The 17500-nt window shown below is 47.1% G+C and overlaps 2 protein-coding genes across 4 annotated transcripts in view; one reads left to right on the top strand and one right to left on the bottom strand.

The window, feature by feature from the left end:
• Positions 1 to 17500, top strand: part of LOC123519888 — a 127435-nt gene that overhangs the window by 74167 nt on the left and 35768 nt on the right. The gene's annotated exons all lie outside the window — the stretch shown is intronic.
• Positions 2337 to 4374, bottom strand: LOC123519751 (serine-rich adhesin for platelets-like). The gene is made up of 3 exons (XM_045281254.1): positions 4299 to 4374; positions 3498 to 3549; positions 2337 to 3231 (listed from the first exon to the last, which is right to left on the bottom strand). The coding sequence occupies exons 1-3, from the start codon at positions 4372 to 4374 to the stop codon at positions 2337 to 2339; spliced, it is 1023 nt and encodes a 340-aa protein (XP_045137189.1).

Genomic DNA, 17500 nt, shown 5'->3' with positions numbered 1-17500 from the left:
GCATGCCTTTCAGTATCCCTCCATTCCTCCCTCCCTCCCTCATAACCTTCTCTACTACCTCTGCTCCCTCTCCCTCGCCTCACTGATTTTTCTCTTGCCTCTCTACACCCTTTCCTATTCTATACTCATCTACTGTGTTCAAATACATTTTTTCCTATCTTGCTTCAGGTTCAACTCCAATTCCACCACTGCCCCCTTCCTCTCATATTCTCTCTCTCTCTCTCTCTCTCTCTCTCTCTCTCTCTCTCTCTCTCTCTCTCTCTCTCTCTCTGCTATCATCCTTCCTTAGCTTCATTCTTTCCTTTCCATCACTTCCCCCCGCCCCTCTCCTTCCGTAACAAACATTCCCCGTCGGCCATTCGTCCTCCCCTCCTTCCCCTGTCACCTCCTGTCATTCGTCATACTTTTCGCGGCCTGCGTCACTATCTCGGCCCGGCCACGAGAGGGGAGAAATGGCAATGAAGGGGTGCAGCAGGTGAAGTGTGTCTCTTGTCTCTCTCCCCACCTAATCTCCTCTCCGCCTTTGTTACTGCGACCACCATGTTAACCGCTATCACGACCTCACTACTATTAATAGCGACGTCAGACCTGTTGAGCGAGTTTCGATTATCAAAATTAATGCATAATTGGCTGTAAAGAAAAAAAATAAATGAAGCGTGTGATTGTATGCTCACGACTTCCTTTCTTCCCTTTCGCCTTCCTCTTTCAACCTTCACTCGAAAGCTCAAGACGCGATGCTGTGTTCAGTGTAGCCAGGACCGTCTGCAGCGGTCAGCAGGGCACGCGTGGCTGTGACAGTATTGCTCTTCCAGTCTATAGCTGACAGTGAGTTGGATGCGAAGTGGCCAATGTTAGGGAAGACGAGAGGTTTATCTCAACCCATACTCTGGTTAAGGTGGCATAACTGGCTGACGTGCGTTAGCAGAACTACTCTTCATCTTTGAATAGTCAATTTTTTATCTTCACATTTGCATTTCACTCTCGCTCTCTCCATGCTTACCATATTGAGGCAAGCTGTGCCTCAAAAGGCTTAATTTGGCTCATAACATTGTTCTGTGGCAGTGAAGAAAAAATGCCGGGACCAGAGTGCCCCTATACACATGAAGGTCCTGGTGCCGCAAGAACTGTTCATCACACAACAACAGATAAAAGAGAAGGTAGTCAAGAAGGCAAAAGTGCACTGGGGTGTGTTAGGCAAGTGTGGTGATGGCCGTGCACCAGTGGCAGCCTATGTGAGAGACACCACGCCACGCCGCTGCCTGCAGGGAAGGAGGCAGTACTTGTATATCCGTTCTTCGCGTGTCTCGCCCTTTTTTCCTTCATTCCTCCAACTCCCTTACCATCCTTCCCTCCTTCGCCCTCCATCCCGTGCCGTCTGGGAAGCTGGCGGACAGTCTGTTGCACCGCCTAACAGTAACACTGGAGGGTCAAAGGAAAAGTGTGTCACGGTCATCTATTTATAGTCTGAGCAGGCTGGGGCAGGTCTGAGTTGTTCAGCAGTCCTCCTCCTCCTCCTCCTCCTCCTCCTCCTCCTCCTCCTCCTCCTCCTCCTCCTCCTCTCTTTCACTCTCCTCTCCTCCTTTTTTTCACGCACTTACATCTTATTCGTCTCATACTACACACACACACACACACACACACACACACACACACACACACACACACACACACACACACACACACACACACACACACACACACAAGGCAAACAAACCTTGTGGACCTGCACGACAGGTTGCCACGTCTCAAACACAGAAAGTTGAGACAGACAGATAAGCAAACAAATAAGCAAACAGCCAACACAAGGTTAAGAGTCAGTGTGTGTGTGTGTGTGTGTGTGTGTGTGTGTGTGTGTGTGTGTGTGTGTGTGTGTGTGTGTGTGTGTGTGGCGTCACCTGGTGGCGGCGTTGGATAACAAACAGGATTTATGAATAGAATCAGCGTAACACAGAAAACTTCTTTCCGTGGCTAACGCCAACATTGTTTCACAGAGACATAGGTTGAGAGGAGACCAGATGGAAGTCTTTCTGTGGTACAAGCCCCAAGGGATACAAAAAGGGTGACGTAAGCATTTTCTATTATTAATGAAAGAACAAGCCTGAAGAAATGTAAAATAAAGATATATGTATAAATAAATTAATAAGAGATAGGAAGAAACTGGTTCTCAAACAGTGTTAGATGAATGGAATAGACTCAGTAATTAGGTTATTATTACCGAATCATTAGGGAACTTTTAAAGATGATTAAACAAATTTATGGAAGAGGGTAAGAGATGGAAACAGGTTGGCATGTTTCATACTGGGACTGCCATGTGTAGGGGTGACGGCTTCTTGCAGCTACACTTTTCTTATGTTCCTACTATCCACAACCTGATAGAAGCTTGCTGAGTCGCTGTTCCTACTATCCACAACCTGATAGAAGCTTGCTGAGTCGCTGTTCCTACTATCCACAACCTGATAGAAGCTTGCTGAGTCGCTGTTCCTACTATCCACAACCTGATAGAAGCTTGCTGAGTCGCTGTTCCTACCATCCACAACCTGATAGAAGCTTGCTGAGTCGCTGTTCCTGCTATCCACAACCTGATAGAAGCTTGCTGAGTCGCTGTTCCTACCATCCACAACCTGATAGAAGCTTGCTGAGTCGCTGTTCCTACCATCCACAACCTGATAGAAGCTTGCTGAGTCGCTGTTCCTACCATCCACAACCTGATAGAAGCTTGCTGAGTCGCTGTTCCTACCATCCACAACCTGATAGAAGCTTGCTGAGTCGCTGTTCCTGCTATCCACAACCTGATAGAAGCTTGCTGAGTCGCTGTTCCTACCATCCACAACCTGATAGAAGCTTGCTGAGTCGCTGTTCCTACTATCCACAACCTGATAGAAGCTTGCTGAGTCGCTGTTCTTACCATCCACAACCTGATAGAAGCTTGCTGAGTCGCTGTTCCTGCTATCCACAACCTGATAGAAGCTTGCTGAGTCGCTGTTCCTACCATCCACAACCTGATAGAAGCTTGCTGAGTCGCTGTTCCTACCATCCACAACCTGATAGAAGCTTGCTGAGTCGCTGTTCCTACCATCCACAACCTGATAGAAGCTTGCTGAGTCGCTGTTCCTACCATCCACAACCTGATAGAAGCTTGCTGAGTCGCTGTTCCTACCATCCACAACCTGATAGAAGCTTGCTGAGTCGCTGTTCCTACCATCCACAACCTGATAGAAGCTTGCTGAGTCGCTGTGGGTTATGACTACTCAGACTTCGATTTTAATCATACCCATGTCAATTTTTTTTTTTTTTTTTTCACATTGTAAAACATGGTTGAGTGGTTTTTACAAGTCACTCATTTAACAGTCTTATGCGCTCACCTAATGTATCCTTTCTCATTTTGGCAGGATGTTAAGATGAAAAAAATTATATTACCGAACCTTGAGGGGTGGCGAATTAGACGTTGCTGCTGTGACTGTCCTCGTGACGTTTTGCACTTTTCTTTATGGCCTTACTATATCAAGCGATCCAGGCAGCAGGAGCAGGAGAACCTCAATCTCACGTAGGCTAAATACCGAGTTTTTCACAGGTTCATAGCCTTGAATTTTACTTACTACAACGAGTAATCATTGAAATTTGTTTGAGGTCACGTCTCATGTTTAAGACGAGTTGCATCACAGTTACATGATCTTTTTTTTTTTTTTTTTATGTTTTAGCCCATAGCGACTGTAGATATATACTTGAAGAGTATGGGAAACGCTGTTCCGCTTCGTACACTATATGGGCGATGTAATCATACTGCAATCATTATCCTTCTTCTTCTTCTTCTTCTTCTTCTTTTTCTTCGCCACAATATTTTCATTCAGTCACTAATGTGTCTACGAGAAGCGTGTGATGAAGAGGTGACGGAGGAATTCATGCCGTGTGGTCTAGTGAGAGGAAGAGGAAGGAAGGTTTAGAAAACTTTTGTTTTTCCTTCCCCTTCAACAAAGCAATCAGGTGAGGTAGTGTTTGGGAAAGGCAGAGACCAAATTATCAACATGTAAACATTCACACACACACACACACACACACACACACACACACACACACACACACACACACACACACACACACACACACACACACACATACACACACGAGTTGAGGCTGCAGCCCTGATAGCAGTGCCGGCTCTGCTGAACCACACCCCCTTCCCCTCCTCTCCTTTCGTCTCCTCCTATCTTCTATAGCCTCTTTTCTCTCCTCTCTTTTTTATTTTCTTCCTTCAGTTCTTCTTTCTTTCAGCATAACAAGTGTGCATAATTTTTACTTACATGCTACTTTCAGTTTCTCTTTCTTTTCGTGTAGTGCTTCAAAACTCGCTTGTATTTCTCTCCTGTTCTTCATCATCGCGTGCCTTCCCCTCCCTCTCCTCCAGTCCTTCCATGCCCTCCTTCCCTCCCCTTTCCTCCCTTGCTTATACTCTCCTCTTCTCCCCTCCCTCCCCTTCTCTCTCCTTCCTCCTCCCTCCTCTGCGCAGTGAAAGCTCTCACCGCGGCGAGACGGATGACCACCAGCCACAGAAGTCTACCGTTGTACGAGCTAACGACTCAAGATGTTTGTTTTTCTCTTCTCCTTTTTCCATGGTCTTCGGTAATCAGCTTCACCCACAAGTCAGCCATTAGCGGTTGTTAGAGGACTGCGCTGCATCAAGAAATGCGAGATGGAGTGGCGGTGGCGTTGCGGTGGAACGTTGTGTTTGTGACGAAGGTGAGAGAGTTTATTATTCATCATCATTGCTCCGGGATGTGAATGTTTGTTCGGGCACGTGTGTCCTCCTCAGCCACCAGCTCAAGGGTGTCCGTAAAAGTGAGAGTGTCTTTAAAGCGAGGGTATCTATCATATGTGCAGCATAATCGTGTCTACAAGGGAGAGGAGTAGCGTGAGGCCAGGGTGGGTGAGCGCAGGGTAGCAGTGTCCTAAAGCTGCAGTGTGTATAAAAGTTTTTGTCGGTAAAGTAAGAAAAATAAAAAGAAAAATGGTGTTCTTTGGCTTAGAGTGAAGATAGTTTAAAAGACTGCATGTAAGAACAAACGACCATGGAACAAGAGGTACAGTAACATAGCAGTTTGGAGCAAGAGCTGGCAGTGACACACGCGTACGAAGCAAAGCGTGGTTGTATACTAAGAAGCTGTCTTTATAAAGTAAATACATGGTGAGGGAGCGCACAAAAACACAAGTGGTTTTTTTTAAGAAAACGTTACAAAAGTGTCATAAAAGGTCTGTCTATAGCTTAAACTTGACTTATGCCCGCATCTCTCACTGGAGGTGGAGAATGCACCTCTGACTGCTCCCCCTTCCCAGCACAGGGTTCCCGCGTGCCCCGTGCCTTTGTTTTTCGCTCAGGCAGGAACACACTTGAGGAGAAAGCCGCATTCCGTTCCCAGTGAGGAATGTTGAGCCTCCGCGGGACAAGAACCAGGCTTGGACTCTCTCGGCAAGTGTTAATGTGTGAGCAGAGGTGTGGCCATAGGCAGTTTTCTTCTGCATATTAAAAGTATGGTAGTGATGATGGTGGTGATGTCAACAGAGCCTTGTGGCATAGCTTGGAGATCATAAGCTTGACGACGAAATGGTGAGGTATTAGTGGCATTGGGGCGTAAGGGTAATGGCGTGCTGGTGGTCACTCACCCGACCGTCTCGTCTTGTCGAGGCTTTCACTTCCTAATGTGATTACGGTGAAAAGTGAGCGACACTCGGAATGTTAATAAAAGGTTTTTATTTATTTATTTTTTATTTATTTTAACTTTTCTCCTTCAAAGAATTGCTTACTCCTCCGACCGTTCTGGCGTCGAGTTAAGATCGTGGAATGGTGGTAACTGGGCAGGCGGGTTATGGGACATGTGTCAGTGGCACTTTGCGGCACGCCTCCCCCCGTAGCTTCTAGACCCGCGCCTTTCTTTTTCTCTGTGCCGGGATGTACATTTTCTTATGGTCTCGTTTTCATGATAGATTTTATCTTGTCACGTGGAGTTGCTGGAGATACAAGACGTGCAGAACTGATAGAGGTCTGCTAGTAAGTGAGCACAAACTTACAACGTCAATAAAATTTTCCTTTTTGGTCAAGGGTAACAAGGCGAGTTTCCTATCTCTTCACTCTGCGAGCAAGTATGTCTATACACTTGTATCGTGCAGAGAAGTTAAGTTATACCACTGGAGATGATGCCGCGTGGCGGTGAGTCGCTGCCTTGCCCGGTCATCCTCCCTCCCGCGTTGCTTCTATCATCACACCCCAGCAAACTCTCCACCACGCCCCTGCACCCAGGTGTGCAGGTCCAGGTCAGAGCGGCGCTGGCATAGGCGAGACTTTTTCTTGTGAAGTGAAGCCGCCACTTGAGGCGGGGGGCCCGGAAAACTCCGTAAGAGTGTGTGTGTGTGTGTGTGTGTGTGTGTTTCACTGTTTGATCTGCTGCAGTCTCTGACGAGACAGCCAGACGTTACCCTACGGAACGAGCTCAGAGCTCATTATTTCCGATCTTCGGATAGGCCTGAGACCAGGCACACACCACACACCGGGACAACAAGGTCACAACTCCTCGATTTACAACCCTACTCGCTGCTAGGTGAACAGGAGACACACCCAAATATCTCCACCCGGCCGAGGAATCGAACCCCGGTCCTCTGGCTTGTGAAGCCAGCGCTCTAACCACTGAGCTACCGGGCGATGTGTGTGTGTGTGTGTGTGTGTGTGTGTAATTCACTGTTTGATCTGCTGCAGTCTCTGACGAGACAACTAGACGTTACCCTACGGAACGAGCTCAGAGCTCATTATTTCCGATCTTGGGATAGGCCTGAGACCAGGCACACACCACACACCGGGACAACAAGGTCACAACTCCCCGATTTACATCCCGTACCTACTCACTGCTAGGTGAACAGGGGCTACACGTGAAAGGAGACACACCCAAATATCTCCACCCGGCCGGGGAATCGAACCCCGGTCCTCTGGCTTGTGAAGCCAGCGCTCTAACCACTGAGCTACCGGGCCATGTGTGTGTGTGTGTGTGTGTGTGTGTGTGTGTGTGTGTACAAGAGAGAGAGAGAGAGAGAGAGAGAGAGAGAGAGGTGGGTAGACGCATGTATAGCCAGCCAGCCTGCTTCCCGCAGAGCGTGGAGCGTCTCTGCGTGGCGCCGCGGCGGCACCTTGACATTATTCCCTACATGGACGGCTTACCCGTCATTTGGTGCTCGCCGAAGATGTGCGTGCACCTGACACTCCTCAGCTATTAATGCCTAAATGTTGTAACAAAATAACATGTATATAATAAGTAATATTGTGTAAGTGTGTATGTGTGGGTGGGGGGGAGGGGTGAGTGCGTTTAAGCTAGCCGATATGAAATCAGAAAGGTGATAGTTTTCTTGGCTGCGAACCTCGTGTTCACAGGACAGTCAGCCCGCTTGCCGCGGCAGCAGGCAGCGGTCATGGGTGGAAGTGGTTAGCGGGGCGGCGGAGTGTCTGGAGGCGGCTATGAGTAATAAACAAAATGGGGAACGGGTGGAGGGATGGGGGCGAGTGTGGGTGAGAGCCGAGGGGCGGGAGACGGCGTCCAAGGTGAGGGAGGTGCCGGGTGGAGGCCATGGCACCGTGCCAGGCCACGCGGACTAGCCTGACACGCCAGCCAGCCGATGGAAGGCCTCAGCGAGGGGACGTGACATGCTCTTAGATTTCTAAATTAGTATTAAGAAACTTACCTCGCTTTTTATCCATTAGTTTCTTTTCGCCAGCTTACGTAATAGCAAGAAAAGACATGAGAGCAGCGTGGAAGAAGACGAGGCGGCATGAGTGTTGGAAGGATGACTCAGGAGAGGGTGAACAGAAGCACAAAGGAGTTCAGAAAGAGCAGGAGTCTGAGGATCAATGAAAACAGCAAACATGGGCCGCCCTCCTAAATGCGAATGAAGGAGATGACGGGGTAAGACTGATCAAGGCAAGCACGAGGATGGCAATTCGCTCAGGGTGCCTTGGTCGACTGCTGATGAAGACACAAATTGTCAGGCCCCTTGCTGGGGCAAGACGCATACTGCAAACTGCACCACCATCACCACCCGCCTCGTCCCGCCTCGCCGCTGCCCCCGCCCGATGTGTAGTGTGTCTGTTCGGCTTGTATAATGCTCACTCCCGGTCTTTTTACGTATGTTTTTATGAGCCACCATGTTGAGCAATATTTTCTCCTCCCATGTAATGTTCTCGCGGTGGTGTTTGTGATTGACGCCCTCGATTAGATGCTCCCACTATTGCAGGTTATAAACTCTCTCTCTCTCTCTCTCTCTCTCTCTCTCTCTCTCTCTCTCTCTCTCTCTCTCTCTCTCTCTCTCTCTCTCTCTCTCTCTCTCTCTCTCTCTCTCTCTCTCTCTCTCTCTCTCTCTCTCTCTCTCTGTGTGTGTGTGTGTGTGTGTGTGTGTGTGTGTGTGTGTGTGTGTGTGTGTGTGTGTGTGTGTGATATCATTAGTAGTAGTGGTGATAGTAGTAGTAGTTGTTGTTGTAGTTGTTGTTGTTGTTGTTGTTGTTGTTGTTGTTTTTGTTGTTGTATATAGTGAATTAGGCAGTAGTAGTAAGCGTAGTACCAGTTGCAGTAGTAGCAGTAATATAAAACAAGTAATAATATTTAATAGCAATTATTTACTGAATAATGAAAATATATAGACGAATATAAGCAGATAAGAATTAGTCATGAAATCTTTAAAAAAAATAATTACATGAAGACATGGAAATATCATCATATCTTTTCTTAAAGAGAAGAAAATTAACTTGCAACCTTTGCAGCTACTTTCTTCCTGATAAAGGGGGCTAACTGTTGCCGACGCGGACCGTTACACCACGCTGTAACGGGAAGGGCGGCTCAGGAGTAGCAGCGGTGTACAGTTTACAAGACACACGTAGTGAAGGGCGAGGTGTAGCTGGAGTTAGTGTGTACAGCTCATTACCTAGCGTGTGCGTGCATGGTAATAATAATAATAATAATAATAATAATAATAATAATAATAATAATAATATACGGTTTATTAGTTTGGCAGTGCAACAAAAAATTTACACTGAAAATGTACAGGTTGGACATTAAAACAATGAAATGCTTAACCTAACTATGGATCTAACTTAACCAAGAATTTACTTATTGGTTGGTGTGTGTGTGTGTGTGTGTGTGTGTGTGTGATTCACCTCGGTCGTCTGCTGGTCACCCAGCCAGTCTTCCCCATTACGGAGCGAGCTCAGAGCTCATAGACCGATCTTCGGGTAGGACTGAGACCACATAACACACTCCACACACCGGGAAAGCGAGGCCACAACCCCTCAAGTTACATCCCGTACCTATTTACTGCTAGGTAAACAGGGGCCGCACATTAAGAGGCTTGCCCATTTGCCTCCCCGCTTACCGGGATTCGAACCCGGCCCTCTTGATTGTGAGTCGAGCGTGCTAACCACTAGACTACGCGGTGTGTGTGTGTGTGTGTGTGTGTGTGAGAGAGAGAGAGAGAGAGAGAGAGAGAGAGAGAGAGAGAGAGAGAGAGAGAGAGAGGTTATTAAAAATGAAAGTATAATTTGTGTGACTAAATTAGTTCCTACGGCCTCGTCTGCGTGGGAGGGAGGGAGGGAGAGGAAAAGTGGGGAAGGGGGAGGGCGCACTTGTTCAGGTGTGACCGAATACTAAATGGCGCTGCACCTGTCCACACCTTCACCGCCGCTCCAGTAAGGGGAGGATGATTTGCATGCTGTGTTGCCGGTGATCGTACCTCCGTTGTTCCCGCCGCTGTGGGACGTGGGTCAGCTGGGTGTTCACAACGTCAAGAGGAGTACGGCAGCGCGAGATCTTGTATGGACGTGGCCGGAGACAAGAAGCCGAACGACCCTGTTTCTCGAGTCCATTCATAGCAGGCGAGGCCACGGGAGTTGCCAGCGTTGTGCAGTACGCGGAGTGCAGACCGTCGCAGAAATAACACCCTGAGGACTCTACGTGCTCCAGGGGCAGTGACAGGGCAGCCCAGTCTCACTGTACTCAGTAGAATCAGTACCATTAGATAAGTGAAACGTTGCAAGTACCAAAGACGTGTATGCAATCCCCGTCGAGTTATTTCAAGACGTGGCAACTGTTCTGCGTAACTTTTAAGAATGAAGTGGTGGTGGCGGTGCTGATGGCGGTGTTGGTGCCGGTGCTGGTGGTTCTAGTGTGGTACTTGGTGAATGGAAGACATGACGGAAGGGAGAACCGGTTTATTATTAGCTAAGGCACCTTCTTGCTTCTCCATGGCCCTCCTGTGCCACCCAACGAGGCTGTGGAATGCTGGAAAAATGCTCGTCTGTTTACTCAGGGAAGGAACATCAGTTAGGTGTACTAAAACCTTACAGAATCTAGAGTACGTCTCTCTCTTACTCTCTCTCTCTCTCTCTCTCTCTCTCTCTCTCTCTCTCTCTCTCTCTCTCTCTCTCTCTCTCTCTCTCTCTCTCTCTCTCTCTCTCTCTCTCTCTCTCTCTCTCTCTCTCTCTCTCTCTCTCTCTCTCTCTCTCTCTCTCTCTCTCTAGAGTGAGGGTTCGAGTAGTCTGTATTTAGGGATTTCATTGTGTTTCTTAGTGGTTTTGTTTGATGAACTACTAACAGTGAACTTGTGCTGTAGATCTGTTTTTAAGAGAACAAGATCCTTGAATGCGTCATAGGTTGATATTTATGGTGCCATAATTATTTCTTTGAACTATAAATTCGACCATTTTGAAATTTTTTTTTTTTTTTCTAAAATAAGTAAGATGCACGAGTAAGGCGATACACAGCAGTTCGTCGCCAGGGGCAGCGCCCTCCTTCCATCACCCTCACGGCGGGCGGCAGGGTTTGACCCGACACCAGATATTATTTTCTTTGGGAAGACCTAATCTCAATTTTATGACAACGTACCTGTTTGATGAAACATGTCTAGAGATTTTCTCATATTCTTTTTTTTTTTTTTTTTTTTACGCTCGGTTCTTCAGTGAAGCGAAGCGCGAAGAGAGGGAAGAGGTAAACCTACTGCTATGGTCCCTGGGTTTAGATCTTCTGTAAGTGGCGCAGCACGGGATTGTGGATGCATTTGAGGATCGTTTTGCTTGTACCACCAATGAAGAGGTGAGTATTATGAACAAAGGCGGCGAACGTTGTATACTACACGTTCCTCGAGGACATTAAAATGGCGCGTCGCTCTTACATGTCTCCTCTCCCTCGCCACGGCCGTCATCGTCGTAACACTACAAACATCACTATTCACAGAAGTTCGCACGTCGTTGCCAGGTGTATTTAATTGCTGTCTGTAGGATGGGCGGAGCCGAAATATGTGAGTGACTAGCGGCCCGGCTCCCTTCCTAAGGATTCTCGTGCCGTATGACTTTCGTATCATATAGGGAGAGTGTGGGCCAAAGAGAAGCTTGGGCGCAGCTTCCCGTTCGTCTGTAACTCTCACAGTCGGTCACACCCTCCTTTGTGCAGCTGGTCGAGGAGTGGGGAGAGGAAAGGACACAAACAGAAGGGAGGGAAGGAGGGAGGGAGGAATGATCAGTGTACAATGGACAAAGGAGGTATCGTCTCTAAATGGATACAGCAATTATACAGGTTAAAGGTGTGCCGCTGAAACACGTCACTCAATGTTTTACGACAATCTTATTCCGGGTTTCATAAGGAGTGAGGACTGGAAAGAAAATATGAATAACTAGGAAAGAAAAACACCAGCTACATTAATGTGACGGATAATAATGACTCGAGAACCTGAGGGACGGTAAGGGCGTGGCTGAAATAGGCGGAGAGGGGTCGAGGGTGCTTCTGTCCTCGTGTAAATATGTCAGGACCTACAGCCCTTTCTTTCCGACGCCCAGGCAGCTCCTCATACGTGGGCGATGGCGCGATGTGGGGCAGCTTTTCTCAGCCCTTCCCGCCTTTCACCTTCTGAACCTCACGTCTAGAACTGACATTCAATATATTGGTAGTCAAACAAACATTTATCCTCCTCCCATCCTCCTCCTCCTCCTCCTCCTCCTCCTCCTCCATCTCCATGTTCTCTTTATCTTGCGTCTACAAACTTATTCTGAAAAATCAACAAGCACCATGTCCACTTATGAATTACGAGCCGCTTCAGATCTCTACATTGTTTCTGGTTGAAGGTTTTGCTTCTATTGCTTGTATAAATGATTACTACTTACTGATAGTTGAAATCGTTTTGTTCCCTTTCATCAACACACACACACACACACACACACACGGCACTTCATGGTTTAATCCAATATGCTCCGTGTTCCCTCACACGGCTTCCTTGCATTATATCGCCGCAGGCCATGCGTGCAGACCTTCCTCTTGCACTATTTCATTCCATTAGTTGTGTGTCTGCCCGGCCATTCATGTGGCGCTGTGGCGGGGCCAGTGGAGAGACAGGCAGTGTATGATTGTCTGCTAAATTTCACGTCCTATTCACTCTTATAAATTTGATGTTGACACCTAAATAGTTCCTTGTCTTGTGTGTGTGTGTGTGTGTGTGTGTGTGTGTGTGTGTGTGTGTGTGTGTGTGTGTGTGTGTGTGTGTGTGTGTGTGGAACGCGGAGGAGTGATTAGTGTTTTCGTAATTTTTTTCTTGATCCCTTTTTCTACTATCGTTTTTTCTTACTTTTGCATCGTTATGACATAATTTTGTTTTTTGTTATCTCTTCTGTTGCACTTGCCGAAGAGTCTCTCTCTCTCTCTCTCTCTCTCTCTCTCTCTCTCTCTCTCTCTCTCTCTCTCTCTCTCTCTCTCTCTCTCTCTCTCTCTCTCTCTCTCTCTCTCTCTCTCTCTCTCTCTCTCTCTCTCTCTCTCTCTCTCTCTCTCTCTCTCTCTCTCTCTTTCTAGTATACATGAGTGTCTTCCAAGAAGGAGAAAAAGACACACAAAAAAAGGGAAAGTAAACAATAAAAAAAAAGGTTCCAACCATAAGAGTGAATTCAAAGGACACAAAAGAACGTCATTGACGTAAAGATAAAAGAAGAATCACTCATAGTTACCTGATCGTGATTCCTCTGTGTGTGTGTGTGTGTGTGTGTGTGTGTGTGTGTGTGTGTGTGTGTGTGTGTGTGTGTGTGTGTGTGTGTGTGGACAGTGGTCAGTAGGTGTTGTAATCGCTCAGTGTCGTGTCGGCCGAGCATTAGCATCAACGGAGACCAATGCGGCTGCCGCGGGGTGAGGAGAGAGAGAGAGAGAGAGAGAGAGAGAGAGAGAGAGAGAGAGAGAGAGAGAGAGAGAGTGTGTGTGTGTGTGTGTGTGTGTGTGTGTGTGTGTGTGTGTGTGTGTGTGTGTGTGTGTGTGTGTGTGTGTGTGAAGACGGATAGAGGCGTTGAATGAAGAGGAAGGAAGAAAAGGGGAAGGGAAGGAGAGAGGAAGTGAGGGGGAGATTCGCGGGTTTGGGTTCGAAGGCAAATTATACATGAAGCAAAAAAGTGAAGCAATCAGGTCAGTCGGCAAGGGAACGCTAGCAAACAGAGGAAAAGAAGAATGGGAAAGAAGAGAAGGAGGAGGAAGAAAAGGAGAAAAAGAGAAAACACAGAAGAACACATGAAAAGCAAGCAGGAGCAACCCTTTCTCCTTTGACTGTCAAAGAAATTATAAGCGAGAAGACAATGGAATAAGAAAAGAGCAAGAAGCAGAAAGAGAGAGAGAGAGAGAGAGAGAGAGAGAGAGAGAGAGAGAGAGAGAGAGAGAGAGAGAGAGAGAGAGAGAGGGGGTGATTGAGGCACTGGAGGAAGACGAGGAGGAAAAGAGGAGGACAGGTTAGGTAGGAAGAAAGATTTATACCACTTTGAAGAAAATTTCACCCATTATCTGCCCTTCAGCAACAAGCCAGCCATTCTTGTTTTTGTTGCCATTTTTGTTCCCGTAGTGTTTCATTGTTATTTATATGTTGGTGTTTACGTTCCCCTCGGCTTCTTAACTGTAACGCATCGATTCCTGCGCTTAGGGATTGCGAAATGGATTAGAAAGTTTGTAAAGGTATTTTCTCATTTGTTAAACTACTTGATGAATGAATGCGTATCGAAATTAGTGTTTTTTTTTTTTTTTTTTTTGATGGGGAAGATAGTTACATTTACTGCAACACCTGGAGATATCTTTTTCTACTCTCTCTCTCTCTCTCTCTCTCTCTCTCTCTCTCTCTCTCTCTCTCTCTCTCTCTCTCTCTCTCTCTCTCTCTCTCTCTCTCTCTCTTGATGCTAATTTCGACGTTTCTGAATTTTGCTTTGAAATATATTTGAATTTGAATGTTTTTAACATTCTAACATACGTGTATCGTATCTAAGAGTCTTCTTCTCGTATTACATAAATAAAATTGTTTCCGTAAGCTTCTTGTACTTCACGTCACGTTTTCTTTCACTTACAACGAGGGCAGTAAGACATCTCCCTCGTGCATTGCATAAGACCTCGCTCACTTTGTGTCGATTTGGCGCAAGAAAACACTCGGTCATCTTCCTCCATCGAGTGAGGGTCAGATTATCAAGCAAACCTTTCCCCCTTCTACTTACACGCGGCAAGGGAAAAATCTACCATATGAATATCTCAATATGCGTTGCTGATTCAGACCTTTTTCCACTTCACGCACTCGACCATGCGTTGATTGTTTGATCTTGATTCACCAACTCGTTTCTTGAGCCGCTATTCACGTAATCAAACGCTTTTCATTCATTTATCCCCCATCAACAGCTACCTGCGCTTGTCATACACTCAACAGCTCTCCTTACAGAACCTCCAAACTCGGACCTGGATGACTGTTTTTGTTTGACTTGCCCGTGTTTGGCGCGCATAACAGGCAAAGAGCGGTGGCTGTATAAGAAGGAGAGGCCTAATTGGTGTCTCGGCCAGTCTCAAGGTCACAAGCTTTCACGTCAGTGAGGTGCAGGAGATGCTGGCGGTGGTGGTAGTAGTGGTGGTGGCGGTACTGGAGAAGGGCAACGATGACGAAAGGGACAAGAAAGAGGAGTCAACATAAAAAGAGAAGGGTGAGGAGAGGTAGGTCACGAGGAGGTGTTGTGAAGCGCAAGAAACAAATCCATCGGGATTAGTGTACGTGTATATAATCATTCCTTCTCTTGACACCCGAACATCCGGCGAGACTGTGGTAGTGGTGGTGGTGGTGATGGTGGTAGTAGTAGCGTGATATAAGTAATGACGGGGATTGTAATGATGACGATAATAATAGTAACGATAATGATAATAATAATAACAATAATAGAAAGATCAACACACACACACACACACACACACACACACACACACACACACACACACACACACACACACACCGCGTAGTGTAGTGGTTAGCACGCTCGACTCACAATCGAGAGGACCGATTGTGGCCTCGCTTTCCCGGTGTGTGTTGTGTGTGATGTGGTCTCAGTCCTACCCGAAGATCGGTCTATGAGCTCTGAGCTCGCTCCGTAATGGGGAAGACTGGCTGGGTGACCAGCAGACGACCAATGTGAATTACACACACACACACACACACACGCGCGCGCGCCCGGTAGCTCAGTGGTTAGAGCTCTGGCTTCACAAGCCAGAGGACTGGGGTTCGATTCCCCGGCCGAGTGGAGATATTTGGGTGTGTCTCCTTTCACGTGTAGCCCCTGTTCACCTAGCAGTGAGTAGGTACGGGATGTAAATCGAGGAGTTGTGACCTTGTTGTCCCGGTGTGTGGTGTGTGTCTGGTCTCAGGCCTATCCGAAGATCGGAAATAATGAGCTCTGAGCTCGTTCCGTAGGGTAACGTCTGGCTGTCTCGTCAGAGACTGCAGCAGATCAAACAGTGAAACACACACACACACACACACACAATAATGCTAACTCTAACACTAACATTAACACTAAACACACCTGTGTACGGAATTTTTAATTATGAAAGAGAGAGAGAGAGAGAGAGAGAGAGAGAGAGAGAGAGAGAGAGAGAGAGAGAGAGAGAGAGAGAGAGAGAGAGAAGGAAAGAAAAAAAAAGCATGATGGCATAAAGCTGTCAAGCGGAGCGGAGGGAATGCGCTGCTTGCTAATGTAAAATGTAAATGAGGGTAAGCTGGGATGAAATACTGCCACCGATACTATGGGTTTGTCGTGTTAGCTGAGAGAAGGGCCGGGAATTTGTATACAGGACGACGAGTATAATGAGGTGGCGTGAGTGTTGTGTCAGGAGTGCGAGACGGCAGAGAGAGACACGGGAACGCACGAGGAACAAGCAGCAGCAGCAGCAAAAGAAGCAGACCTACCTCCGTAGTACCTATCTACCTATCGTTCACTCACCTGTTACGCGTGGCAGGATTTATGATGTTGTTAGTGATAAGATGCACTGTTTAAGCTAAAAGATTTATGAAAGAGAGAGAGAGAGAGAGAGAGAGAGAGAGAGAGAGAGAGAGAGAGAGAGAGAGAGAGAGAGTTGCATTATTAGGGCAAGATGTGAAAGGGCAGGAGAGTAGTGTTGTGAGAAGTCATGGTCGAGTAACTGCTTCAGGGACGCGTCCAAGGGGCCAGTGGCACGACCAGGCAAGGACAACACACACACACACACACACACACACACACACACACACACACACACACACACAGAGAGAGAGAGAGAGAGAGAGAGAGAGAGAGAGAGAGAGAGAGAGAGAGAGAGAGAGTTCGAATAAAAACTGTCATATACGTAATTACATTCTGGATCGCTGAAGTTGCTTGCTCGTTCTCTCTGACCTCGGCCAACACAAAGATTCTTATACAAGGCTGTAGGCGTTACAGGGGCAGGATGTGTGTGTGTGTGTGTGTGTGTGTGTGTGTGTGTGTGAAGCAGAGTTGACCAAGTTTTGTAATGTAGCAAGTGTGTGTGTGTGTGTGTGTGTGTGTGTGTGTGTGTGTGTGTGTGTGTGTGTGCGCGCGCTCGCTGTGTGTGGATAGAGTAGAGACAGTGTTGTCTCTGGTGATGATGCAATGGCGTTATGTGACTGCACTGCACTGGGGTAGAACAGAGAGAGGCTGATAGTGGGACTGGGGTGGGCAGGGGAGAGTGGAGAGTTCAGGTGTGGTATCAACATTGTGGCCTGGGCCTGCTGTAATGGCTGACAGTGGTGTTTGTGTTATAGTGCGGGTATTTGTGGGTAAAAAAGAAATGATGAATGAAAATGTTTAACGCCTCATTTCCTCAAGGTTCACAAATCATCTCTCTTTCCTTGGTGCGTGGCTTCATTCCTCTTTCTTGCCTGTGCCGTTCTTTCTTTCACCAAGAGACGGCTGAAAAATTCCATTAAAGTCTTCCATTTTGATATTATTAAGTCGTAAGTCTCTGCCTGCCCTTCATTCTGTTAAGAAATCACCATTCACTGATTCTCTCTCTCTCTCTCTCTCTCTCTCTCTCTCTCTCTCTCTCTCTCTCTCTCTCTCTCTCTCTCTCTCTCTCTCTCTCTCTCGTAGCTTCAGGCTGATGATTATATCGTAGTTTCTTTTTTTTCCTGAATAATCAGTGATTTTCTGATTCAATGGCCTTTTGGCTTT

The sequence above is a fragment of the Portunus trituberculatus genome, chromosome 46, assembly GCF_017591435.1.
Source record: "Portunus trituberculatus isolate SZX2019 chromosome 46, ASM1759143v1, whole genome shotgun sequence".
Taxonomy (NCBI): domain Eukaryota; kingdom Metazoa; phylum Arthropoda; class Malacostraca; order Decapoda; family Portunidae; genus Portunus; species Portunus trituberculatus.
This window is presented reverse-complemented; position numbering and strand designations above follow the sequence as displayed.

What these genes read in the sequence shown, in the direction of transcription:
- LOC123519751 (XM_045281254.1), bottom strand. Translation starts at nt 4,374, where the DNA reads ATGATGAAGAACAGGAGAGAAATACAAGCGAGTTTTGAAGCACTACAC. An exon ending in AGAGAAACTGAAAGTAGCAT is followed by an intron (nt 3,550 to 4,298) that starts GTAAGTAAAAAT and finishes CTCGGTATTTAG; the next exon opens with CCTACGTGAGATTGAGGTTC. An exon ending in TGCCTGGATCGCTTGATATA is followed by an intron (nt 3,232 to 3,497) that starts GTAAGGCCATAA and finishes CATAACCCACAG; the next exon opens with CGACTCAGCAAGCTTCTATC.